The sequence below is a fragment of the Lissotriton vulgaris genome, chromosome 7 (assembly GCF_964263255.1).
Source record: "Lissotriton vulgaris chromosome 7, aLisVul1.2, whole genome shotgun sequence".
NCBI classification, from domain to species: Eukaryota; Metazoa; Chordata; class Amphibia; order Caudata; family Salamandridae; genus Lissotriton; species Lissotriton vulgaris.
The window spans coordinates 1,254,340,073-1,254,367,827 of NC_141695.1; the positions used below are offsets into that span (position 1 = coordinate 1,254,340,073).

Below are 27,755 nucleotides of genomic sequence, written 5' to 3' on the forward strand. Positions count from 1 at the left end.
CTGGCCCCCACGGGTTCTGATCCGCACTTTAGGCGGGAGCATTGGCGGGAAAACCTTTTTTTAATTTTTTTATTTTTTTATTTTATTTTCACCTGGTACGAGACAACAAGATATTCACAATTATTTCACATCATTCTGTGTTTTGATTTAGATGAACTTAATTTTTACAGAAAGTTTTGTTTAAATACAGAAATCGTTATTAATATGGTCAGGTAAGTCACATACATACACAGAAATTCATGATTCAAATAACATAATAAAAGAGGCTAAAATACAACAACATAATCCATTTGTCAATCGGGCTTAGTCTTTACGTCATTCAGTTCAATCTAAGTCTCCCCAAATGTTCTCAAATTTCTTAAGCGAGCGAATACCTCTCAATTCTGCAAGAGTACACTCCATTGTTTTAATTTCAATGACTAAATACCACCAATCCATGACATTAGGTATATTAGGGCTAATCCAGGCCCTAGCTAGGATTAATTTGGCGCATGAAATTAGTATTGATGCCAAAGCAGGTCGTAGTTGATTAGTCAGATGTAGACCAAATAGTGCCATAGGCGCCGTTATCAGGGAGCTAAGGATATTTTTAGCAGCCATTATTTTTCCCACTTCTTCCCAGTATTTCCCGAGTGCTGGACAGGAAAACAACATGTGCACCAAATCCGCAGCATATTCGGCGCATTTACATTGGCGGGAAAACCAAATGAGGAATGGAGGTGTGTCCGCCTCTGCTAACCCCACCCCTCAGTTGGGAGGCGAGGTGAAGCACAACTTTCAGTCCCCGCCATCTTGCAGATGGGGGGACCAAGCCAACCAGAGTGAGGCATATACCCCCCTCCCACTGGAGGGTAGCATAATAGGGGACGTACCTATTGGTCCCAACATTTACATACCTGTAAAGCCCCAAAATCTAGTATTTAGGGGCAACCCTGAAGGATAAGTTACTTACCTGTAATCCTAGTTCTCTTCCAGGGGTATCCTCATCAAAGTCATAAGCACTGAATATTCCTGCCCATGTGCGGGACCCCAGAAACAATATAAAAATATATATGTAAAAAACCACATATCTCGTTCCAAATATATGTAAATACATATATCATTTTTCGCACACCAATGCAGCTCCAAAACCAAGGCTAGACAATGTAAACACTTGTATATGTACAGCAATCAATTAGAAAGGAAACAAAATCACATTAGGTCAAATAGTCCTTGAACTTTGTGTTTTAATGAGTAAAAACACCCATAAATTCAGCAAATTGCTCATAAAAGACATTGTCAGCCATAAGCTGCATTGAAAAGTGAATAACACAGAAACTGAAAGCATTTTCAGTTAAAAACTGGCACCGTGCCTTTAAGGCAGCCATGACCCCAGGCTTCCCATCATGCCTCAGGGGTGACAGTTAGGTCATTTGTTCTTTGCATAACCCTGAAGTCAGGGCTAAACTACAAGTCAGAAACGTGCATCTCTCAATTACCTGGGGAGGAGGGCGGGTGTGCTTATGACTTTGATGAGAATACCCCTGGAAGAGAACTAAGATTACAGTTAAGTAACTTATGCTTCTCTTCCAGGGGATCCTCATCAATAGTCATAAGCACTGAATAGAATAGCAAGCCCATCAACCACCTGCAGGTAAATGAGAAGTACATGACCCAACTTAAAAAGACCAATCACAACAGCCCGAATCAGCTGTTAAACAGATTTATCAAGGAGGCCAGGCCTACTTGGGTATCTGCTCTCGTGTCAGAATCAAGACAGTAATGTCTGGTAAATGTATAGACGGACCTCCAGGTCGCCGCCTTACAAATCTCAGACATGGGCACATTAGTGAGGAAAGCCGCAGTCGCAGCTTTCCCTCTGGTGGAATGCGCTCTGGGAGAAACCCCCAAGCGCTTCTGCGATAGCTGGTAAGCAAGTTTAATACATGAAACGATCCATCTTAAGATAGAACGCTTCGAGGCAGCATGACCTGTCCTGATCGATCCATAGTTAACAAAGAGATGATCAGAGTGACGAATAACCTTAGACCTATCTAGATAGAACTTTAAAACTCTTTTCAGGTCTAAAGAATGTAGAGCCCTCTCAGCTGGTGTAGAGGGATTGGGAAAGAAGGTGGGCAGAGAAATGGTATGATTTACAAGAAAATCTGACACCACTTTAGGCAAGAAAGATGGATGCGTCTGTAGCACCACTCTATTCAAATGGAACACCGTATAGGTTTCAGAGGAACAGAGAGCTTGAATCTCGCTCACTCTGCGAGCCAACGTGATTGCTACCAAAAAAGCTGCTTTCCACGAAAGATGTTGTAAAGTAGCTTTATGAATGGGTTCAAAAGGTGGACCCATTAGCTTCGATAGCACCAGGTTCAACTCCCAGGGAGGAGAAGGAGGACGTACTGATTGGTTTACTTTCTTTAACCCTTGCAGGAAGTCTTTGACAGATGGTAACTGGAAAAAAGAGGTTTGAGAAGGTGACCACCTATAGGCTGTTATAGCAGCTAGGTGCACCTTGATGGAATTAAACTTTAAACCTGCTTTAGCCAGATATAACAGATAAGGAAGCACTGCCTCTTCCTGACATTGAACAGGATTATGATCATTCTGTATACACCACATATAGAATCGCTTCCACTTACATGCATAAGAATGTCTTGTAGAGGGCCGCCCTGCCTCTTTTAGGATGAACATGCAGTCCTCTGGCAGCCCTAGATGCCCGTACTGTATGACCTCAGGAGCCATGCTGCCAAGTTCAGTGACGGAAGGTTGGGGTGGTAAATCCTCCCGTTCATCTTGGACAACAGGTCCGGCCTGCATGGTAACCTCTTGTGAGGAGTCACCGACAGGTGAATCAGGTCCGTGTACCACCATTGCCTCGGCCAGTCCGGTGCGATGAGGATCATCGTTGTGCACGAGTGTGTTAACCTGCTCACCACCTTCGGGACCAGTGGAAGTGGTGGAAAGGCATACACAAATTCCCCTGACCAGTTGATCAAAAGAGCATTCCCTCTCGTCCATGGCCGGTAGAACCTGTAGGCGAAGTCTTGGCATTTTGTATTTTGGTCGTCCACGAACAGGTCTATGGTGGGACGACCCCAGGATTGGAAAATTTCTACTACCACTGCGTTGTGTAGCACCCAATCCTCCTTGTCGTCGAAATGACGGCTTAGAGAGTCCGCCCTCACATTCTGCTCTCTTGGGAGTTGGCCTGCTGTGATGGACAACTTGCGAGCCAGAAGCCAATGCCAAATCCGTTGTGCTTCCAGCGACAGAGTTCGTGAGCGCGATCCCTCCTGCTTGTTCAAATAGTACATTGTGGTGGTGTTGTCCGTCTGTACTAGAACTGAAGCTTCGTGAATCGAGGGAAGGAACACCTTGAGAGCTAGGTGGACTGCTCTCAACTTCAGCATGTTGATGTGGTAGGTACTTTCTTTGTGCAACCACAGCCCTTGCACCTGCAGTTGACCCATGTGTGCCACCCAACCTAGAAGGGAAGCATCCGTGATCAGAGTCTGCACAGGAGGAGGTTGATGGAACAGAACTCCCACCTGCATGTTTTGTCTTTTTTTGGTCCACCATGGAATGGAAGCTTGAGCTGCTTCTGAGAGAATGATGTGATCGTCCCAGCGAGCTGATTGCTGGTCCCACTTGTCCTCCAGATGCTGCTGAAGAAGACGCATTTGAAGTCTGGCATTCGGGACCAGGAAGATGCATGATGCCATCAACCCTAGCAGGGAAGCAATCCGGCGCACTTTCTGAGCCTTGTTGCGAAGCACCAGCTGACATTTCTGGGTTATCGAAAACTGTCTCTCCTCCGAAGGAAACACTTTTCCTACTGCGGAGTCTAGCAGAGCTCCTAGGAAGTGAATCTTCTGGGTGGGTTGAGAGACGGATTTTCCGAAGTTGACATGTAGCCCTAGTCGCTGGCAGAGCTGTATGGAAGTCTGGAACTGACTTCTTACGCTGTCTGGGGAGGGACCTTTCAACAGCCAATCGTCCAGGTATGGGTATACGAAGACCCCTTTGCGGCGTAGAGCGGCTGCTACCACTGCAACACACTTCGTGAACACCCGGGGAGCCGACTTCAACCGAGTGGAGAAGTGTGGCTCAATGGTTAGAGCGGCAGACCCTGATGCAGAGGTCTAGCCCGGGACCAGGGTTCAATTCCCCGCCTCGGCGGGTCTTGGGCTCAAAAATTCCACGGACCTGATAATTCTCGCCTCGGTGCCTATTCCAATCATGGAGTCCCACTCAGCAACTCTGGGCAATAGCTTGCTTAATCTCCACAACGGCCCCCACAACGCTAAGGATGCCTGGCCTTCACCCTGGGGGTGCCCAGGAGTGGACGCCTCACAGGGAAAGACAGGATGGGTTCCACAGCGGTATTCGTACAAGCGCCTTGAGACCCTTGCGGGTGAGTAGTGCGCTATACAAGTATCAATTTACATTTACAATTTACATTTACAAAGGGCAGGACTTTGAACTGATAGTGGGAGGTCCCTACCCGGAACCGAAGAAATCTCCTGTGACTGGGGTGTATTGGAACATGAAAGTAGGCATCTTGGAGGTCCAACGAGCACATCCAAACTCCCCCCCTGAGATGTGGATATATTTGGTGAAGCGCCAACATGCGAAATTTTTCCTTTTTGATGCACAGATTGAGAGTTCTCAAGTCCAGAATCGGTCTGAATTCTGCCTTTTGCCCCTTTTTTCTGACCAGAAAATATCGGGTGTATACCCCTTTCCCCTTTGAGACACTGGCACTCTCTCGATGGCTGACTTCTCGAGAAGAGTGGCCACTTCTTTTTGCAGAAGGTGTAACTGATGATTCGATGTTGACAACGGGGGAACAGGTGGAGGCTGATGACTGAAACGAAGACAGTAACCATTCCGAAGTGTAGATAACACCCATTTGTCATTTGTGATGTTTTGCCACTCTTCCAAATGACCCGCAAGGCTTCACCCTAGTGGAGTGGTCCACGGCGCTGGGGGAAGGAAAGACTCATTGCTTGGACTGAGCTTTGCCGGTGTTGTTGCCCTGGCGTTGATTCCCTCCTCTGGAATTTCGCTTTCCTCTATACTGGGACTTTTGCTGAACCTGCTGGTCTTGACTCTTCTGCCAGTTTGGGGTTTGAACCCGCTGTTTGGAAGAGCCCTTGTTGTAGGAGCGGTATTTCTTTTTGAATTCTTTTTTCTTTTCGAGACCCACCGCCTTGAGAGTATCCAGCTCTGTTTTCATGCGCTGCATCTCTTCATCCGTGCTCGCTCCAAACAGTGAAGTCCCCGAAAACGGCAAGTTCAGAATACGCGATTGGGCTTCTGGTTTTAAAGCCGTTAGGCGCAACCAGGATGATCACCTTGCCGATAATACGTGGGCATATCCATGAGCCGCCAGGTTGCCCCATCCGCTGCGGCACCTATAATTTGGTTGGAGACCTGATTGCCCTCCAAAAGGATTTCTTCAAAGTCCTTACAGTCTTCCTGAGGGACTTTGTCCACAAAACGCTGTAGAGAATCCCACAGGGACCTATCGTAACGTCCCAAAAGGGCCTCTGCGTTAGAAACCTTAAGAAAAGACGCCAAAGTACTGCAGACTCGTCTCCCCCATGAATCTTGCTTCTTGCTGTCTTTGTCCTGAGGTACAGTAGCAGAAGAGGAAACCGCACTGGATTTCCTCGCTGCTGCGATGATTACTGAGTCCGGGGGAGGATCAGCTCGAAGAAACAGAGGGTCCTCTTCTGGAGATTCATATTTCTTCAGGATCCTTGCTGGAGCCGCTTTGACTGTTGCTGGAGTGAGGAATACCTCCATCACCGGATCTATAATGCCAGGCACCAACGGCAAAAGGGGTTTAGGTGCCGACCTGTGATGCAGCGTTTCAAAAATCACTGAGGTCTTGACCTGCGGAGTTGTTAAGGGAACTCCCAGCTTTATAGCCCCTCTACCCACTATGTCCTGAAAAGAGAAGATATCCTCAATCGGAGATACCCTTGATGGAGGGGAATCAGTCAGAGTGGGTTAGCATTCTCTTTGGGATCGTGTCGGAGACGTAGAGGTAATCAGTGATCTTTGTTCTCTCCTCCTGCTCCTAGATCTGGATCTACGCCTGAAGGCACGAACTCAAGAGCGTGATCTTTCCCTGCGGCGAACCGTAGAGCGTGAGCTTTCTTTGGACCTCACCGGAGAACAAGACCGTTCTCTAGATCTAGAGAAAGGCTGCTGCAATCGAGACACCGTCTCTTTATCTGTAGCCCAGTTGTGCAGCGGTGCATACAATCGTGGAAACAGTCTGACGGTAGGAGGTTGCTGTGCAGGGTCCCTCACTGGAGAGCGTGCAGGTGCTACATCCTTTCGCCCCTGTGGAGGAGGTGAAGGGTAGTGCCTTGATTCTTTGCCACCCGACGTGTAAATGATCACATCCGGGCCAGAAGATGATGTTGATGAGGAAGACAGACTCACAGGAGAAACAGTGCGACTGTGAGAACCACGATGCTCTGGAGTTCTCTTCCTCTTGGCAGCGTGCCCGATGCTCTCTGGAGAGCCCTGGTCCCCTTCCGCAGCTGAAGCTGTTCTTGAGGACCTCTGAGATGTAGGCCCATGACTCTAAGACGGAGCCGGCCGGCTCGATGTCTCGGTGCGTTGCGCCACCACTGGCTGAGGAATCAGAAGAGATTGCGCTGGAGTCCCATGTCTCGACGTCGATCGTCGATGATGAGACTGCGACGGAGGGTGCCTAGACGTCGACCTCAATGATGAGACGCGACGGAGGGTGCCTCGACGTCGATCGCCGATGACCTGGAGACGATGGAGGGTGCCTCAACGTCGATGACCTGGGGACGAAGGAGGGTGCCTCGGCATCAAACGGCGGTGACTAGGTGTCGACGGAGGCTTCGGCGTCGAAGACTGGACCTGAGGCTTTGAAGGCGGAGGTCTCGACGTCGATCTTCTACGCTCCAACGTCGACCTCTCCCTCGACGCTGCACGTCGCCTGGTTGACGGCAGCAGAGTTACCTTGACTCTTGACGCTGAAGTCTTCACTGTCGAGGGGAGTTGACTCGACATCGTCGGTGGAACCTTCGACGCCGATCCCGACGCCGAAGGAGAGCAAACCGGGACCTCTCTCGACGTCGACCACGCCCTCCGCTTTTTCTGTCTCTTTGGAGACCTACCTCTCTCAGAAAGCCCATAAATCCTGATTTTTTTCTCTGTCCTTGAGAGTTCTACTTGACAAGGACTTGCAGTGATCACAGCTTTCTGGAGAATGAGAGTCAGGAAGACAGAGGATACACACAGGATGTGTATCAGTCTTAGCTTTCTTCTTCCCACAGGAAGAGCAGGGATCAAAAAGCGAAGGCATTTTTGACCAAAAATTGACCTTTTTTGAGCCCAAAAAAGGCAGCTTTAGCTCTCTAATGCTAAAAGCCGTCGAGTGAAGACAAAAATTGAAGGAAGACACCATATTTTTGACAGAAAGTCAAAAAAAGGTGGAGCGGTTTAACCAGGGTCCTGACTGAAAGAGCCGGAAAGAACAACTGACCTAACTGTCACCCCTGAGGCATGATGGGAAGACTGGGGTCATGGCTGCCTTAAAGGCACAGTGCCAGATTTGAACTGAAAATGCTTTCAGTTTCTGTGTTATTCACTTTTCAATGCAGCTTATGGCTGACAATGACTTTTATGAGCAATTTGCAGAATTTATGGGTGTTTTTACTCATTAAAACACTTACAGCCAGATTCATCAAAGACCCGTTTTGCGAGTCTTTAATAGCGATTCATAAGGAATCGCTATTACAGACTCGCAAAACGGGATTCATGTAGGAATCGCAAAATAAGATGCGATTCCTACACAATCCTTATTTGCGATTAGCAAATTGCTAATCGCAAATAAGGAATAACTCCCCATTCATTCCTATGGGCCAAAAGGCCCATAGGAATGAATGGGGAGTATTCCTCATTTGCGATTAGCAATTTGCTAATCGCAAATAAGATAGCGATTTCAAGGGTGCCAGGGGTGTCCAAAGGACACCCTGTGGCACCCCTTAAATGCAAATTTAAACAGGTGTTGCACACACACATGTCCAAAGGACATGTGTGTGTGTAACATGCAAAAGAAAAAATGCACTAAAGTGCTTTTTTCGCAATTTACCACGAAGTCAGACTTCGTGGTAAATTGCGACCAAATATTGCGAATTCCCAATTTCAAATTGGTTGATTAATTGCATTTAAGGAATCTCTATTAGAGAATCCTTAAATCCAATTCCTCGCAAATATGCGATTTCGCTAATAGCGATTTTTGCATTTGGGATGATGAATCCCAAACTCGCAAAGGGCCAGATTCTCAGAATCTGGCCCTTTGCGAGCGCATTTTCGCTTGATGAATCTGGCTGAAAGTTCAAGGACTATTTGACCTAATGTGTTTTTGTTTCCTTTCTAATTGCTGTACATAAACAAGTGTTTACATTGTCTAGCCTTGGTTTTGGAGCTGCATTGGTGTGAGAAAAATGATATATGTATTTACATATATTTGGAACGAGATATATGTGTTTTTTACTTAAATATTTTTATATTGTTTCCGGGGTCCCGCACATGGGCGGGAATATTCAGGGCTTATCACTATTGATGAGGATTCCCTGGAAGAGAACCATGCCTCCTCAGACAAGAATCGACAAAAAGAAGAGAAGGACCAAGAACCCATGCTGAAACTAAGAAGAGGAGGATGCCCACTGACTTGACCCCAGCCCTACCGGCCTGTTCCCTCCCGAACCTGCTCCAGTAAAATCCTGGTGTATCCTGCAGCCAGCTACCTCAAGAACCCCAAGGACCTGACCAGCCCTGCCTTTCAAGTAAAAGACTTTATCTCCCGTGAGTACCGGATTTGCTCACCCATAGACTCTGCTTACGGCCGAATCTGTGAGCCTGCACCACTCCGCACCTGACGCCTAGGGCCTGAGTTCAAGTGAATTAACACTACAAGGAGGTCTCCCACGCGATCCTGGCCAGAGTTCTGGTTATCTCTGACCTGCCTTACATCTCCAAGCGAAGCCTGCTGCCTCTTTCTGGAGGATGACTGTGACCGGAGCTGGTAAGGAAAACCTGACGCCTAAAGACACACCGCCACCCGATGTCCAACAGCCTTGGGTGGCCCAACCGACGGTCTCCCAGTATCCCAACTTGCTTCTCCAACCGGTGGTCACCTCCAGAAGATCTTTGTCCTCGACCCTGCGGTCTTGTTGTAACCGGAGAATCTCCATTAAAATCAAAAGGGCGCCCGACTCCAAATCAACACTGTACCCAGCCGCCCCTGCGCCAATGTGGGTGTACTTTGGGTGCTAACTCGGATCCCTCTTTGCCCCGAGCTGAACACCAGGAACTTTGCTCCCACAACCTTGTGGCCTGCTCGTGAGCAGCCACCAACCCAAGGCCCCCTATCCCCCACTGGATAACATTGGGCCTCAGCGCTCTGCACCCAGCCCCTCTAGTGCCGCTGAGGGTGCTTTGAGAGTGCATCCTTGATCCTGGGGAACCCTGGTTCCCACCCCAGAATACCAATTCCCACAAACTTGTACTTACCTGTAAACCAATAACTCAATTTCCTTCCATAGGATTGAAACTCATAAGCTAATGTTTAAAAAAAAGTTTGAATTGCCAATTATTATTTTTGTTATTATTATTAAAAGGCTCTTCTATAGCGCATGGCTACTCGGGAGCATCCCAGCGCAATATATATTTAAAGCAGATATTTGAGTGATAAACCATGTGGCTTTGGGGAGAGCTATTACTAATAACATAACTTCGGTGCCAGGGGCATTCCAGCTATGGTTGTTATGTAGTACCCATGTCGAGGCATTTCAAATTGACAAAGGTATTTTTTCCTTCATTACTGCTAGCAACTGTGCCTGATGCACCAAGGTGATCAGTGCTGGTAATTGTGCATATAATGGCCAGGAAAGTAATCTTGCCTGATGTGGTCACGATTTAAAACACTAATTATGTTGGTAGCTCAGGATAATTTTCATTCAATATAAATAGTGGTTATTCAAGAAAAGCAAATACACACAATTTTCTCTTGCAACATACTTAATATATATAAAAAGGTTTGCACCTATACAATTCTTTGGAAGCAATACTCACCAACGCTCTGTCCGGTTTTGCTGGAGGTTTCAAAGAGTTCAGCTTTGATCTCTACATAAATAACAATTTCTTAGTGTTAATCAAAAATTCCAAACAACATTACATAACACATGCAAAGCCGTCTTTTAAAACTGACTTGGAATAATGGCACGAACAGGCTGTAAAAATGGTTCTATTGCCATAAGGATTAGTAAATCGGGAAAACGGACACTTCATTTTCAGTTCAACCTCAGTGTTATTAATTAACCAAATGCCCTCGTTATCTTACAAATAAATGTAGAACACATTTAACCACACAAGTTCTGGTATAGTTTTTTACATATAGCTAGAGGGAAATTAATAAAATAGGGTTAGCCTCCTCTTGGTCAAGGTACCACAATCCACTATTAACAAGCATTTGCAATGCAATAGGTCTCGCATTAGGAAAGTTTGAGCTATTGGTATTGTAAATGACACATTCTTTATTTATGTTTCGTTTTTGAAAATAGCGAAATTAATAGCTTTGTCATCTACAATGCCAATAGTTATAACTTTCGCAAATGTGACACCTATAGCATTTGTGATGCAATATGTGTTGTATTTACGTGACTTACATGTATTGATATTACAAATAACAATGGCTTTTAATTTTTTTTCAATAATTAATACTTAAATAAAAGTTATTGTAATTTATAATGGCAATAGCTTAAAGTTTTGGAAATAACTTTTGTGAAGATTATGTTCAGTGTATTTTATTGTGACGAAAATCCAAGAACAGAAGTGAAAAATGTAACATCTTTTTGTTGCATTTGTAATAAAGCTTGAAACATTGAGAGAACATATTTGAACCAGATGTTGTTGAATGGTTGCACAGATTGATGCTGTGGTGGCGCTGAGTGATGTTGTGATGGCGAACGAGTGATGTTGTAGCGTTCAGTGATGCTGTGGTAGTACATAGTGATGTTGTGGTGCCCCTGAGTGATGCTGTGGTGGTGCGGAGTGATGCTGTATGCTATGCTATGTTTTCTTTTGCTATCCTATGTTTTGTTATGTTATGCTATGCTATGTTATGTTATGCTATGCTATGTTTTGTTGTGTTTTATTATGCTATGCTTTGTGTTGCTATGCTATGTTTTGTTATGCTATGCTATGTTGTCTTTGGCATGCTGTGTTTTGCTATGCTATTATATGTTTTGTTTTGCTATGCTATGTTTTGTTAAGCTATGCTAGGTTTTGCTATGTTTTGTTATGCTATGTGTAGTGTTTTGTTATGCTATAATTTGTTATGTTATGCTATGCTGTTTGTTATGCTATGCTATGTTTTGCTATCCTATGCTTTGTTTTTTTATGCTATGCTATGTTTTGTTGTGTTTTATTATGCTATGCTTTGTTTTGCTATGCTATGTTTTGTTATGCTATGCTATGCTATGTTGTCTTTGGCATGCTGTGTTTTGCTATGCTATTATATGTTTTGTTTTGCTATGCTATGTTTTGTTAAGCTATGCTATGTTTTGCTATGTTTTGTTATGCTATGTGTAGTGTTTTGTTATGCTATAATTTGTTATGTTATGCTATGCTATGTTTTGTTATGCTATGCTATGTTTTGCTATCCTATGCTTTGTTTTGTTATGCTATGCTATATTTTGTTGTGTTTTATTATGCTATGCTTTGTTTTGCTATGCTATGTTTTGTTATGCTATGTTTTGTTGTGTTTGGTATGCTATGTTTTGCTATGCTATTATATGTTTTGTTTTGCTATGCTATGCATTGTTGTGTTTTGTTAAGCTATGCTATGCTTTGTTGTGTTTTGCTATGTTTTGGTATGCTATGTGTTGTTGAGTTTTGTTATGCTATGTTTTGCTATCCTATTCTTTGTTTTTATATGCTATGCTATGTTTTGTTGTGTTTTATTATGCTATGCTTTGTTTTGCTAAGCTATGTTTTGTCATGCTATGCTATGTTTTGTTGTGTTTGGTATACTATATTTTGCTTTGCTATTATAAGTTTTGTTTTGCTATGCTATGTTTTGTTGTGTTCTGTTAGCCTCTTAAGTGCTTCGAACGTTCGGCGGCCGACGGCACCACTACCTCAGGAGTGCTGCCGTCGGCCATTGAACGTTCGAACCTCATAGCTGCAATGGAACGTCCAGCACTGGAGCTGGACGTTCCATAGCCGTTATGAGGTTAAGCTATGCTATGTTTTGCTATGTTTTGTTATGCTATGTGTTGTTGTGTTTTGTTATGCTATGTTTTGTTATGTTATGCTATGTTTTGTTATGCTATGCTATGTTTTGCTATTGTATGCTTTGTTTTGTTATGCTATGTTTTGTTGTGTTTTGTTATGCTACGCTATGTTTTGCTATGCTTTGTTATGCTATGCTATGTAAGGTTATGCTATGCTATGTTTTGTTGTGTTTTATTATGCTATGCTTGGTTTTGCTATGCTATGTTTTGTTTTGTTATGCTATGCTTTGTTATGCTATGTTTTGTTATGCTATGTTGTGTTGTGTTATGCTATGTTGTGTTATGCTTTGTTATGCTATGCCATGTTTTGCTATGCTTTGCAATGCTATGTTTACGATATGAATGTCAGCAGCCCTACATGCCAAGAACAGATGCATACTGGTAAGTAGCATATTCCGTTCGAGGCATGTGGGCTGCTGAATTCATATCTGTGCATAGAATAAATAGCAGTTACCTCCTTATCTGCGGTTGCCCGTTCCAGCTGCAGCAGTCTGAAAGAGTTCTGAGAACAGCCTGTCCTACAGCCGCTTGCTGTTTGGAGTGTACATCCAGGCAGTAGTGTTTGGTAAATGTATGTATGGTGGTCCATGTGGCTGCTCTACATATATCTTCTAGAGGAATGTTACCCAGGAAAGCCATGGATGCCCCTAGCTTGCGTGTGGAATGCGCTCTTGGGGGAACTGTTAAAGTGCGTTTAGCTTTTTGATAGCAGATTTGAATGCATTTAACTATCCACCTGGCTATACCTGATTTGGAAATAGGGTTGCCTTTATGTTGTGGAGAGAAGGCAACAAACAGTTGTTTAGTTTTGCGAAAGTCCTTTGTCCTGTCGATGTAATACAGGAGAGCTCTTTTGACATCTAAGGTGTGCAGTGCTCTGTCTGCCACTGAGTCAGGGTTTGGAAAGAAAACTGGCAGTTCAATGTTTTTATTAATGTGGTACTGCGAGATTACCTTTGGCATGAACTTGGGGTTGGTGCGCAGCACCACCCTATTAGCATGAATTTGTAGGTATGGCTCTTGAATTGTGAGGGCTTGAAGCTCGCTGACTCTTCGCAGCGATGTGATGGCTATTAGAAAGGCCACTTTCCAAGTAAGAAACTTTATCTCACAAGAATGGAGAGGCTCAAAGGGCGGTCCCATGAGCCTGGTGAGAACGACATTTAGATTCCAGACAGGCGAAGGAGGGTGTCTGGGAGGGATCACTCTTTTAAGGCCCTCCAAAAAGGCTTTGATGGCAGGCACTCTGAAAAGTGAAAGGTGCTGTTTGTTCTGAAGGTAAGCGGCTATAGCAGCCAAATGTATCCTGATGGAACTATATGCTAGGTTGCATTGGTACAGATGCAGTAGGTAACATATGATGTTCTGCGTGGATGCATCTAGCGGATTAATGTCATTGTTGGAACAGTAAATGACAAATCGTTTCCATTTGGCTGCATAGCACGTCCTGGTTGCAGGCCGCCTTGCCTCCTTGATGATGTTCATACACTCAGGGGGCAAGTTGGAGGTAGCCAAACTATGACCTCAGGAGCCAAATCGCTAGGCTCAACTGTTGAGGATCTGGGTGCTGAATGTCTCCATGGCTCTGAGTGAGGAGGCTGGGAGTGAGGCGCAGCCGCTGAAGAGGCACCACTGAAAGTTCCAGGAGCGTGGTGTACCAAGCCTGCCGTGCCCACGTTGGAGCAACCAGGATGAGCGTCATGGAGTGCTGCCGCAGTTTGCGCGCCACCAGCGGTATGAGTGGGGCTGGGGGAAAAGCGTACTCAAATCTGCCTGACCAGTTCATCCATATCGCATTGCCCTGAGACTGCGGGTGTGGGAACCTGGCGGCGAAGCTTTGGCATTTTGCGTTCTCTTTTGTGGCGAAGAGGTCGATCTCTGGATGACCCCACTGCTGGAAGTATGGCTGGAGTACCGAGGGGTGGATTTCCCACTCGTGCATCTGATGACTGTGCCTGCTGAGCAGGTCCGCCATCTGGTTGTCTACTCCCGGGAGATGCTCCGCCATGAGGAAGATGTACCTCTGAATGGCCCACTTCCACATGCTCTGTGCTAGGTGAGATAGCTGCGGGGAGTGTGTGCCTCCCTGTTTCTGGATGTAATACATGGCAGTCATGTTGTCCGTCCAGATCAACACGACCTTGTTGCACAGGTGCACCTTGAACGCTTTCAGTGCCATGAAGATTGCCATCAGCTCTAACAGGTTGATATGCATCTTCTGCTGTTGTGTTGTCCATAGTCCCTGCACCGTGTAATGGAGGACATGCGCTCCCCAACCCTGGAGAGATGCGTCCGTCGTCAGCACTATCTGTGGGACAGGCTCTTGGAACGGTCGTCCCCTGCAAAGGTTTTGTGGATTCCACCAATGCAGAGAGTTGTAAGCACGACCGGTCACCAACACTAGGTCTTTTAGATGCCCATGAGCCTGGTTCCACTGTTGTGCCAAGCATTCTCGAAGGGGACGCATGTGCAGTCTTGCGTGCGGGACTATGAATATGCAGGATGCCATCATACCAATCAGTTGCATGAACACCTGCGCTGGGAGTGATTGTTGAGGCCTGAACCTCCGAATGAGCAGCTGCATGCTGTCGACCCTGGCAGAGTTCGGCTGCGCTGACGCCGTCAGAGTGTTCAAGGTTGCCCCTAGGTACTGTCGCACATGGGCTGGCTGCAGGTGTGACTTTGTGTAGTTGAGTGAGAACCCCAGACTGTGAAGGAGGTGAATCGTGCGCGACATGTGGCTGGCACACTGCTGGGCTGACTTGGCCTGAACGAGCCAGTCGTCCAGGTAGGGATAGACGTGGATATGTTGTCTGTGAAGGTGCGCAGCCACGGTCGCTAAGCACTTGGTGAACACTCTGGGGGCAGTGGTGACCCCAAAAGGGAGAACCTTGAATTGGTAATGCTGATAGTCGATGGTGAACCTGAGATATTTTTTGTGACTTGGGTGAATGGGAATGTGGAAATATGCATCCTTGAGGTCCAGGGTTGCTAGGAAATCGCCCTGACTGAGCAACGGCAGGACCTGCTGTAAGGTTAACATATGAAAGTGTTCTGAAAGGATGTATTGGTTGAGGGGTCTGAGGTCTAGAATGGGCCGCAGGGATCCGTCCTTTTTTGGGATCAAGAAGTAAAGAGAGTACACCCCTGTACCTCGCTCTTCTGCAGGCACGAGTTCTATTGCCCCTTTTTGCAGCATGGAGAGTACTTCTTGCTGCAATAAGTGTGTGTGCTCTGCGGACATAGGACGGTGCCTTAGGGGTATGTTGGGGGGGGGGATGGAGGTTAGTTCTAGACAATAGTCGTAACGGATAAGTTGTCTCACCCACCTGTCCGTGGTAATGCTTTCCCAGACTGGCAGGAACTGCTGGAGTCTTCCCCCGACAGGTGTTAGATGGTCGGGGGGCAGTGACAGGGCGTCACTGTTTGTTGGGGGCGGAGGATCTGGCGTTGTTATTGCCACGTCCTCCGCCTTTGGCGCTGTTCCCACGGTATCCACCCCTGGTATTCTTTGTGTAGGTGGATTGCGTGCTGCCTTTGGTGTACTGTGTCTGCTGCAAAGCCTGTCCTCTCGAGACTCCCCTATTACCGGAGCGACAAAAGGAACTGCCCTGAAACCGCTGAGATTGCAGAGCCCCCATGGATTTGGCTGTCTCAGTGTCTTTCTTTATTTTCTCGAGTGTTGTGTCTACCTCGGGACCAAAAAGGAAGTCCGGGTTAACCGGCTGATTGAGCAGAGTAGTTTGAATCTCGGGCTTGAAACCAGAGATGCGGAGCCATGCGTGACGTCTCAGCATCACACTAGTGTTTATGGCCCTAGCTGCTGTGTCTGCTGCGTCCAGTGCGCACTTGATGGACGCATTAGAAATCAGTTTTCCTTCTTGTATAATCATCTCTGATCCCTCCTTGTACATATCAGGCAGGTGTTGCAACAACTGTTCTAGGGTGTCGTAGTGTGCCCTGTCGTATCTAGCCAACAGGGCCTGTGTATTGGAAATCCTCCAAATATTTGCAGCCTGCGCTGCCACTCGTTTCCCTGACGCCTCTAGAATCTTCGATTCTTTGTCCGGAGGCAAAGCGTCACCACTGGTTTGTGAATTTGCCCTCTTGCGGGCATTGGCCACTACAAGTGAGTCCAAGGGGAGCTGGCCTTTGATGTAGGTGGGGTCCACTGGAGCAGGCCTGTACTTTTTCTCAATACGTGGGTTAATAACCCTAGCTTTTGTGGGTTCCTTGAAGATGTCCGCAGCATGCTTGAGGACCCCTTTAAGCATAGGCAAAGTCTTAGTGGAACGTTCAGAGGTGGAGAAAGCGTCAAACAAGAATCTTCGACCACTGGCTTGAGGTTCCGTGACGATTTGAACCCGTGTTTTCAATGTTGTCGGAAATACATAATATTGGTATCAGCGAACCGCAAATGATCCATTTAGCATATCCTGGTGTTTTCGCTACGATACGAGCAAGAGTACTCCTGTTATGAACACATTTCTGATCTACCCACGGCATCCATCTTAGATCATGGCAGCCATTTTGTGTTTCTTGCCCTCACATACGCAATAACCTCTGATCACTTCATTTCGATTAAGGACATGTAGCCTTAGCCGGAGATTCACCTCTTTCATGACACGTGCACCTTAAACCAGATCACGCTGTAGCTACATGACTCGACAAAGGCTGCCTCCTCTGCCCGAGGCCAGCCCAACTGAACTGGTTCTCGTGTCCATTGTCCCGATCATGATTAGGCAGCCGAAGCCGGTAGCCTTGCCCATTTACAACCCACAAACATCCCTTATCCCGCTTTTCTATCTTCCACACCTGGCTCCGTTCCTTTCTTTCTGAATCTTTATTAGGGGGAGGTAACGAAATTTACGATGAGGCGGTCCGGCTCTTGAATACAATATTGACAAGGGATTGTGATGAACTAGTGGGAACCCCTCTTCGTAGATGTTTTGTATCAGATTTTATCAACGGTTCCTGTGTACGCCAAATATTTATTGTTTATGACACAAAGGTTTTGGGAATGTACCAACATGTGAAGAATTCGCCTGAAGGCCAAAATTTAGTATATAAGGAGCAACCCTCTTTGTACAAGTTGAACAGGCTCCTAGATACTGCCCATGCGTAGTTTCTGTGACTTCTGTGTCCCTGCAGTAATAAACCTTTGGTCTTTGACGCCACCATCGAGAAGCCCGTGTTTCTGTTCATTTGCGCACCAAGGCAGGTGGAACTCCGGGGTCTTTGGGTGTTGTTCCCCGACACCTCTGGACGGAACCAAAAAGTCCAGAACTCCAATTGGCGCCCAACGTGGGGCGACGTCATTCGGTACCGGTCCAAAAGCCTGAAGAGTTCGAGAAGCTTCGTGTGAAGATTCCTGAGGGAGGCGTCCCACTTCATCGATCCCGGCATATCGCAAAAGTGGCCCGAAGTTCTCTTCCACGAGGGTTCCCGTTCAGGACGGCTCTAGTGGGCCGTTGCCTTGACCGTCGCCCTGTCTTGGACCCGAGGTGCAGCCCTTAGTACAGCGAAACGTGACGGGTTTCTCCTTGGTGACGTCTTCAGTGCCTCAGTTAAGTATTTAGTGGTTGCTAGCTAGTTGGTTACTTTGTGAGAGTTGTTAAAATCCTTTTTGGTTCTTGGTTTGGTTTAGTTTCGTAAGATTATCATTGGTTGTTCTGGTTACGATAATCTATTTGGTTCAGTTTGGGTATCGATACATCAGTTTGGTTTTGGTAGGCCTAAAAGTTCTTGGTTCAGGTGCACATATCCGTTTAGTGTTTTGTTTGTTTTGTGTTCCGGACTGAAAAATGGTAAGTCGGAGAAATTGTATGTTGTCTTGTTTCGGTTGCAACAGTGACTCACGATTGGAGGACTCATGTCTGGTTCCTCCGATTGGGACTCCCCTATATGATTTATATTGTAAACATGGTGTGGGTCCTATATCTTATAATGAGGTGTGGGTCCGCTACACTGAGAAAGACGGTGTCCTTAGTTGGCCACTGCATGGTAGTTTTGAACCCGAAATTCTTGACAATTTAGAAGCAAAATTGTTTAGGAAGAAAGCCCGGCCGGCAATGTTGGATTCTTTCCGTTACTGGCGAAAAGAATACAAACAGAGAGAAATGAAGAGATTAAAGAAAGAACAGAAAGAGAAAGAAGAGTTGACTCTAGAGCAAGCAACTAAACAGTTGCAAGATAATGAGTGTGAGAAGGCCATAGAGGTGGCCATTAGAGAGCATAATTTAGCGATTGACAAGTGCTATCCTGCCTTGCCATCGAAAACAGCTAAGATACTAGAGGACCCCGAAAACGATCCTCTGTTGTCTTATCTGTTACGGTCACCTCCACCGTATGCACAAGGTGCTACGGCTCCACCTGTACCTAATATTCAATTGCCGGTTGCTGGACAACCTGGTATTCCTGCTCCTGTCCCTCAGAATCAAGCTCCTGTACTTCCGGTGGTTAATGTGAATGTTCCTACGGCTCCTCCTCTTCCTGGATTGCCGACTTCTATACCTGTATCTGTCTCGCTTACACCTACTGCTCCACAAACTATTTTTCTCGATACTCCTACTGTTCCGCTATCTGTTCCTACTTCCACTGTGTTCTCTACGTCTGCGAGTGTGTTGACTCCACTTTCTGTTCGTCGAAGAATCACTGATTCTGTGTCTAATATGCTGTCTCCTTTCTATAAAACTTTAATCAAGACTCCTACTTCCGACTCTGTTCAGAGACGTAGTCAGCATCCAAGCACTGAGGAACGGGGAATTTTAGATTCCACGGCTCTCAGATGGATTTCGAAGAGTAGGAGATATAGTACGAGAGATGTGTTAGATACATTTATGCAGTGTAAGGAACCAACGCAACGGTATGTCTTTGATGAGATGTGCTCGCTGTTACGTGAGGAGATAGAAGAAGATGATGTTGAATCAAATTTAGAAGACTTAATTAAGGTTCAGAAAGAGTTTGCTGCTGGTATGATAGTAGGTGAAAATATAGAAGAAGCGATGGAACTGATCTTAAGTTTTAGGAATGATCCATCTCTTCGTTCACCGAGAGATTTAGACAAAGGTAAGACGAAACTGAGTCGCCAATATCCAATGAGGGAGGTTCCTCCAATTTGGCGCGAAGCTGTGCAAGCTGACAATGTTAATGGTATTGTAGCTGCTCCAGCCCAATTCCAAAGAGTGTGGATACACATTCCGTGGAAGCGAGCCGAAGTGCTAGCAGTGAAACAGGCCTTACCAGATCCACGTAAGAATCCTGCTGGATATTACAAGGAATTAACGCAGACAGTTGAGGCTTGTATAATGAACTTAGCAGACATTGATATGTTATTTGGAAATGTAGTTCCTCAACCAGTGTGGGCTAAAATTCGTAGGGAGGATCATCAAGTTGCCTTAGGTGGTGATTGGGCGGCTATCACTGCAGCGGATGGTCAGCAAACGGGTGGTGCAAAACCTGAACCCCTAATTGCTAATCTTCCGGGTAGGATAATCGAATTAATGAAGACTCTGATGCCCGCATTACGTGTTAATTGGGACAAGTTATCTGCATGCAGGCAGAAGAAAGACGAAAGTGTCTCCGACTTTTTCACGAGGTTCGAAGAGACTTTTGTAGATCATAGTTGTCAGGATATGAGCACAGAAGGAGGACAGAGACTGTTTGTCGATAAATTTGTGCATAATTTGTTACCTGAGTTATGCAATAAATTAAAGGATTCAGAGAGTGCGTGGGCTGTTTCTACAACTGCGCAAATACTTGCAACTGCACAATATTACGAAAATAGGGATAAAGAGGAAAAAGAGAAATCAGACAAGAAAACGAAAGATTTAAAGACTAAAGTTCTTTTGCAACAGGCATATCCGCCTCGCACGAATCAGACTAATATGCAACAGAATTCGTATCAAAGGACAGATTATAGTTCAACGAGGCCTCAATATCAGTGGAACCAGTGTGCGTATTGTAAGAAAGAGGGTCACTACAAGAATGAATGTCCGATCTTAGCGCAAAATAATGCAGCAGCAGCTCAGAGAGGTTGTGGTGGTTTTGTGCAGAATTCTAGAGGACGAGGGCGAGGTGCTATGCCTCCACAGACGAATGATCGTCCTTCCAATCACTTTGATCAACGAAATGGACAGTCAGCCCAGCAAAATAGATCTCAACAATATCTTGTTGAAGACTATTGTGAAGTGGATGAGGGATTTCAGCAAAATGGGTACTAGAACAGCCATGGACAGAGAGAGGGAGTAGTATCAGTTCCAGTGGATCAGAGTGGGCCTTATGTCGCAGTAGCAACATCAGGTGTAGTCGAACCGTTTCTGTTGGATACTGGTGCCGCAAAAAGTTCTATCATTCATGCGAAACTCCCTGGCGCACCTTTGTCCGGCTCAACAAATGTTTCTGTAGGTTTTTCAGGCGCCCCTGTTTACAACCCCATATCTGGTCCTTTGTCTATCTCTGTTGGACCGTGTCAATTGAAAGCACCCCTGATTTTGACGACGGGTTGTAATGAAAATCTGCTTGGTTTAGACTTGTTAAAACGACTATATGCGACATTGTACTGTTCTCCGGAAGGGGTACAGCTTACATTGGGTAAAAGAATCACCTCTCCGATGTACTGGTCAATGGATGCACTCCCGCCAGAGCTGCGTTCACTCCCTGACTCTCTTTGGGCGACTGGTCCTAATGATGTAGGCCTTTTAGAAATACCACCATATGTAGTAACTTTGAAAGCAAATGTGAAGTTCCCAAGAATTCCGCAATACAAAATATCTAGTGAAGGTGAGCGTGCACTTTTATTGATTGTGCAAGATTTGATTAAGAAAGGTGTGGTTGAAGAAACTAGAGGAAATGTTTGTAATAGTCCTGTATTACCGATTTTGAAACGAACTGATCCTACAAAGCCTCCAGTGTATAGGTTTGTCATCGACCTCAGAGAAGTCAATAAGATTGTGGTCCCGCAGTTTCCTGTGGTTCCAGACATTACTGCCTTGTTAACATTGATTCCTGCTACAGCTACTTGGTTTTCAGTTATCGACTTGAAGAATGCCTTTTTCAGCATTCCGATAGCCGAAGAAAGCAGAGATATTTTCGGCTTCTGTCTAGGAGGTCGCAGTTTCAGATTTAAACACGCTCCACAGGGCTATTGTGAGAGCCCATCTATTTACAGTCAAGCATTAAAAAGTCAGTTAGATTCCTTTGTCCTTCCTCCAAGCTCTGCTCTAGTGCAGTATGTAGATGATCTTCTAGTGGCTGCCGATGACAAGGAAACTTGCAAAGCAGCTACGGTCTCGTTATTGCATCACTTGTCTACTTTGAATCACAAGGTATCACCTTCAAAGATGCAATACTGCTGCCAAGAAGTGACCTACCTAGGTCATCTCTTGTCAAAGGAGGGAAGGAAGTTGACCCCAGAGAGAATAAAAGCAATTACGCAGATGAGTGTTCCACGCACACAGAGAGAAGTACGTGCCTTTCTAGGTATTACCTCTTACTGTAGGCAGTGGATCCCAAATTTTTCTCTTTTAGCAAAACCATTGGTAGCTTTGACTGGGAAAAATGTTCCGAGTCCGGTGCCATGGTCTGATGAATGTCAGGAGAGTTTTACTGAATTACGAAAAGCATTGTGTTCAGCTCCTGTATTGGGTACACCTGATTACAGTAAGCCATTCACGCTCTACGTTCACGAGAGAGAAGGTTGCGCGTTGAGTGTTCTGACACAGAAGTTTGGTGATAAGCAACGCCCTTGTGCGTATTTTTCATCAACATTAGATCCGGTAGCTAGAGCGTTACCTAGTTGTTTGAGAGCTACAGCGGCAGCTGCGGCTTCCATTCGACAATCTGCTGGTTTGGTGATGAACAACATGCTAGTGGTCATGGTTCCTCATGCGGTGGATACACTCATGAATCGAACAAAGACACAACATCTTACCAGTGCGAGACTATCTGGTTACGAGCTGACATTACTAGCGAGTCATATTCAGATCAAAAGATGCAATGTATTGAATCCAGCAACATTGTTGCCGGCTAATCAAGAGTCGAGTGATTCCGAGCCACATGATTGTTGCTTTAGAACGGAGGAAGAGACAAAAGGACGTATTGACTTAAAGGATACTCCATTATCAGATCCAGATGGCACATTGTACGTGGATGGGTCATGTTTTAAATTGGAGAATGGTGATGTGACTGCTGCTTACGCAGTAACGACTTTGAAGACGATTGTGGAGACTGCAAGAGTGAATCAGAATTCTGCCCAAGCTGCAGAATTAATAGCTTTAACCAGAGCGTGTGTTTTAGCTAAGGGAAAGAGAGTGAATGTCTTTACAGATAGTCAGTACGCATTTGGCGTGGCCCATAGTTTTGGCCGGTTGTGGAGAGAAAGAGGTTTCATTACGTCCCATGGGACTAAGATTCAACATGGTCAGCTAGTTAACGACTTGTTGGAATCTCTAACCTTGCCGACTGAAGTTGCGATTGTGAAGTGCAGTGCTCATAAAGCAATCACGGATGATGTTGGTCGTGGAAATGCTTTTGCTGATGAAATCGCTAAACAGACAGCTAGAGACATGATGAGTAGAATGTATGTTGCTACGTCCGCAAGGTGGATTGCTGAATCTGGAATGTGTGAGGATACAATGGAAAGTGTGAAAGAGATTCAGAAAGAAGCAACTGAGGAAGAGAAACGTGTATGGAGAGAGAGTACGGGCAAGTTGGATTCAAATGGGTGTTGGATTGATTTAACAGAACAGCAGCGTTGGATGTTGCCTGATGCGTATGTGCTTGCAGTGGTGACGATGGCGCATGGAGTAGCGCATATAAGTTCTAAAGGAATCTGTAAGATGTTGGCTCCGGTCTGGAAGAATGATGGGATCAGTAAGTGTGCAGAGAGAGTGGTGAAAAATTGTATGGTATGCCTGATGCATAATCCCGGCAAGGGAACTCCAACTCCTGCTGGTCACTTCGCTCCTCCTTCCTGCCCCTTTGAAGTGATTCAGTTAGACTTCATTCACATGGATCGCTGTAATAATTTGAAATATGTCCTGGTGGTAGTCTGTGCTTTTTCCAGGTGGATCGAAGCATACCCACTAAAGGACAACACTGCCCTATCAACAGCCAAAATTCTTCTCAAAGAATATTTCCCTAGATTCGGTATGCCACGGATTGTATGGTCAGATAACGGAAGTGAGTTTATAGGGAAAGTTATGAAGAGTGTGTGTGCCGGCCTAGGTCTGAAACAAAAGTTTCACAGTGCGAACCATCCCCAGTCTGCTGGTTTAGTGGAGGGTTACAATGGCACCCTCAAGCTGAAATTAGCTAAGATACAAGCATCCACAGGTTTAGCCTGGCCAGACGCACTTCCTTTGGCTTTGTTATCAATAAGAGCAACTGTACATTCTAGAGTGGGGCTTAGCCCGTATGAGATAGTGTTTGGCCGCCCGGCAAATATTTGGGGTGTGCCAAGGCCTAAGGAGTTTTGTTCTCTAGAATATCCTATGTTAATAGACTACCTTTACGACTTGACTGCTAAATTGAGTCTTATTCACCAACAGGTTTTCGATGCTTTACCAAAGCCTCCGGAGAGTCCAGGGCATCAGCTGAAACCAGGAGATCAAGTGGTTATCAGGAATTTCGCGAGGACGAAGAATCTTCAGCCCAGATACATCGGCCCCTTCCAGGTCCTGCTTGCGACGAGGACAGCAGTTCGTGTAGCTGGTCGCAAGCATTGGGTGCACGCATCCCATGTTAAGCGTGTACCTTTGCCACTTCCTTACGACGACTGGGTGAAGAAGGAAATTGGTGCCTCCGAGTCTGAACGCACGCCAAAGTTCATCCCTTTCAGCGATGCCGAATTGATTACTGACACTCCGAAATCTGACTCTCCTCCTGAAAAGACTCCTTTGAACTCTGAACATTTGTCTCCTGCATCAGAAAAAACTCTGTCATCTGCGAACTTGAACACTGCAACAGATACCAGTGATACGCTATTTGCCGATCAAACAGTACCTGCGAAGCAAAGATATAATTTACGAAATCGTAAAATGGACAAATAAAGCAGGCAACTGCATATTGTGATATTTTGAAATATTGAACTTTTGCCTTCAGCCAGGAAGTTTGCTATTGTTTTTGTTTGTTTTTGAAATTGCCTTGCCGTCTGGGTAGCCGTAGGGTCGTGGCTGTGTGCCTAGTTGAATCTGCGGGGGTCTGACACAAGGTCGATCTTTCTGTTAGTTCTGGGAACTCCCAGGGCTGATAGAGGCATTTTCATCTACGTACACATCATCAGTGGTCGCGAGCGGATTGTAGAAGATGGAGCTTCCTGCGCTGCAACGAGAAAATGTGATTTATGTTCGCAGAAACAGACTTTACAGAATTCTTCATAGCAAATGCTTTTTGATGCAATGTGCCATTACATTTCTAATTGTTTTGATAACATTGGTGGGTGGAATCGTTTTCGGTATAAGTTTGATTTATGTGCCAGTAACTACAGTACCTCCCCTTAATCCTGTTACTTCTACTGTTTCCTCTATACACTCTTTTCACTCGTTTCCTGAACATGAGCAAGCCCGACGTTCAGAATTCATTAATAACACTTTTATACAGCTCTTGCACCAACACCAACTGGTAGTTAACACTACAGACTGCTGGGTGTGTGGCTTGATACCCCACACTATGGATAAAGGTATTCCTTATCTGGTTTTGCCTTTCAGCTACAATGGATCATTTCAGGCCCTTCAAACGATCTTTGCTTATGCCCTTGAAACCTATCCTCCACGCCCACCACGTTCCACTAAATATAACTCTGCCAACAAAGCCTTAGTCCAGGGAATTATTGACATGATCAAGGACGTCAATAATACTCCATCATACCCTAGAGACGAATTGCGAGTATATTTAAGTTGGAATTCTTCAGAGTATCGCCTTAGTTTGGGAGAAAGCAAGCGTAAAAGCTCAACTCCAATCTGGGTCGTACCTCACCGAGGTCAGGTTTGTTTGCAAGGTAATGGGAAAAATCCGAGAGCTCAGCTAGGGAGGAGTGAGTGCGTAGAGACTTATGTGTTTCCGGCTAACTCTTCCCCTGCTTTTCTTACTGCTAGGGGTACCTATTTCATCTGTCGAGACAGAGCTTATACATGGTTGCCTGCCGACTTTTCAGGTTCATGTTATATTGCTCGATTGTTACCTCCAACATACACTGCTTCATCTGAATACCACAGAACCAGAGTAGCGAGAGGTGTCTTCAGCAAGGAAGATACCGCTGGTCAGGAAGCTGGAGACTTCTTCAAAGGCTTCCTTCCGTTCTGGGGGCCTATGGCCAATAGTAGAAACATACGTCAGCTAACACGGGTAGTTGAATCTACTATTACCGAAACTGCTGGTGCCCTTAGCAATTTGACAGCTGAGCTTCAGGCGGATAGACTCATGACGTTGCAGAACCGTATGGTTCTAGACGTTATACTTGCAGATCGAGGTGGGGTATGCAGAATGATCCAATCGAGCTGCTGTGTCTTTATTCCCAATAATGCTCCAACAGTCTATGAGGCGATCTCTAAGCTACACAAGATTTCCGACTCTATACACGTAGACAAGGGAAACTGGTCCTTCATGGAGTGGTTTTGGACTCTGATCTCAGCGTGGGGATGGAAGGTTCTAATGGTCATTGGTGTCATCTTAGTATTCCTCTTCTCATGCTGCCTGATTATCCAGTGTGGTCCAGCCCTGTGTAGTCTTTGTGCTGCAACCTGTTTTAGGAAACCACCTGCGTTTGGAGAAAAGGCACGAGAAAGGATGATGATACAACAGCATGTCACTGACCTGATGAGCATAGAACTAGATTCTGACATAGACTGAGTAATTGCCTATGTAAGGGCAAAAGGAGGGTCTGAGGTTCCGTGACGATTTGAACCCGTGTTTTCAATGTTGTCGGAAATACATAATATTGGTATCAGCGAACCGCAAATGATCCATTTAGCATATCCTGGTGTTTTCGCTACGATACGAGCAAGAGTACTCCTGTTATGAACACATTTCTGATCTACCCACGGCATCCATCTTAGATCATGGCAGCCATTTTGTGTTTCTTGCCCTCACATACGCAATAACCTCTGATCACTTCATTTCGATTAAGGACATGTAGCCTTAGCCGGAGATTCACCTCTTTCATGACACTTGCACCTTAAACCAGATCACGCTGTAGCTACATGACTCGACAAAGGCTGCCTCCTCTGCCCGAGGCCAGCCCAACTGAACTGGTTCTCGTGTCCATTGTCCCGATCATGATTAGGCAGCCGAAGCCGGTAGCCTTGCCCATTTACAACCCACAAACATCCCTTATCCCGCTTTTCTATCTTCCACACCTGGCTCCGTTCCTTTCTTTCTGAATCTTTATTAGGGGGAGGTAACGAAATTTACGATGAGGCGGTCCGGCTCTTGAATACAATATTGACAAGGGATTGTGATGAACTAGTGGGAACCCCTCTTCGTAGATGTTTTGTATCAGATTTTATCAACAGTTCCTGTGTACGCCAAATATTTATTGTTTATGACACAAAGGTTTTGGGAATGTACCAACATGTGAAGAATTCGCCTGAAGGCCAAAATTTAGTATATAAGGAGCAACCCTCTTTGTACAAGTTGAACAGGCTCCTAGATACTGCCCATGCGTAGTTTCTGTGACTTCTGTGTCCCTGCAGTAATAAACCTTTGGTCTTTGACGCCACCATCGAGAAGCCCGTGTTTCTGTTCATTTGCGCACCAAGGCAGGTGGAACTCCGGGGTCTTTGGGTGTTGTTCCCTGACACCTCTGGACGGAACCAAAAAGTCCAGAACTCCAGGCTCCGCATGCATCTCTACGTCATGGTTGAGTGCTGCCCTTTCAATCAAAGCGTTAAACGCCGCAGTGTCCTCTGTTGGCGATGTTTTGAAGTTTTAGGACTGAGCGTCCTGAGCAGCATGTGGATCATCAGGGTCCACAGATTGATCTATAGCCTCAGACCACTGTTGTGGTTCATCCTGATCAGTGTCAGCATTATAAGCATAGGCCGCTGGACCATAGTCGTACCCCATGTCCTCCTCACTCCGTGCTGGAGAACATGCCATTTGCTGTGAATATTCCTGAACGAGCTCAAAGAGAACTGGTGAGGTGGCCGAGTCCATTTTTCGTTTGAGAGGTATTTTGTAACTCTCCAAGGGACGTTCAGGCGCGATCTTCCGCTTGTGGATAGTGAGCCTGCCTGATTCCGCGTTGATAAAGAGTTTCGACTGGTTGTCGTAGGAGGGTTCGTGGAAAACCACCCCTTCTGTGGCTGGCTTCGATGGCGTCGACGACGTCCTGGAAGGTTCGGCGCCTTTATGGAGGTAGAGCTGCTTTGCTCGAGCCGTTGGCGGAAGACCGAACTTAATCGGGGT

The 27,755-nt window shown here is 45.8% G+C and overlaps 1 protein-coding gene across 1 annotated transcript in view; it reads right to left on the reverse strand.

The window, feature by feature from the left end:
• Nucleotides 1-27,755, reverse strand: part of RAB24 (RAB24, member RAS oncogene family) — a 235,674-nt gene that overhangs the window by 49,143 nt on the left and 158,776 nt on the right. Inside the window, exon 7 of the mRNA XM_086931782.1 lies at nucleotides 10,129-10,179. Coding sequence (XP_086787908.1) covers nucleotides 10,129-10,179 — 51 coding nt within the window. The remainder of the gene's footprint in view (nucleotides 1-10,128; nucleotides 10,180-27,755) is intronic.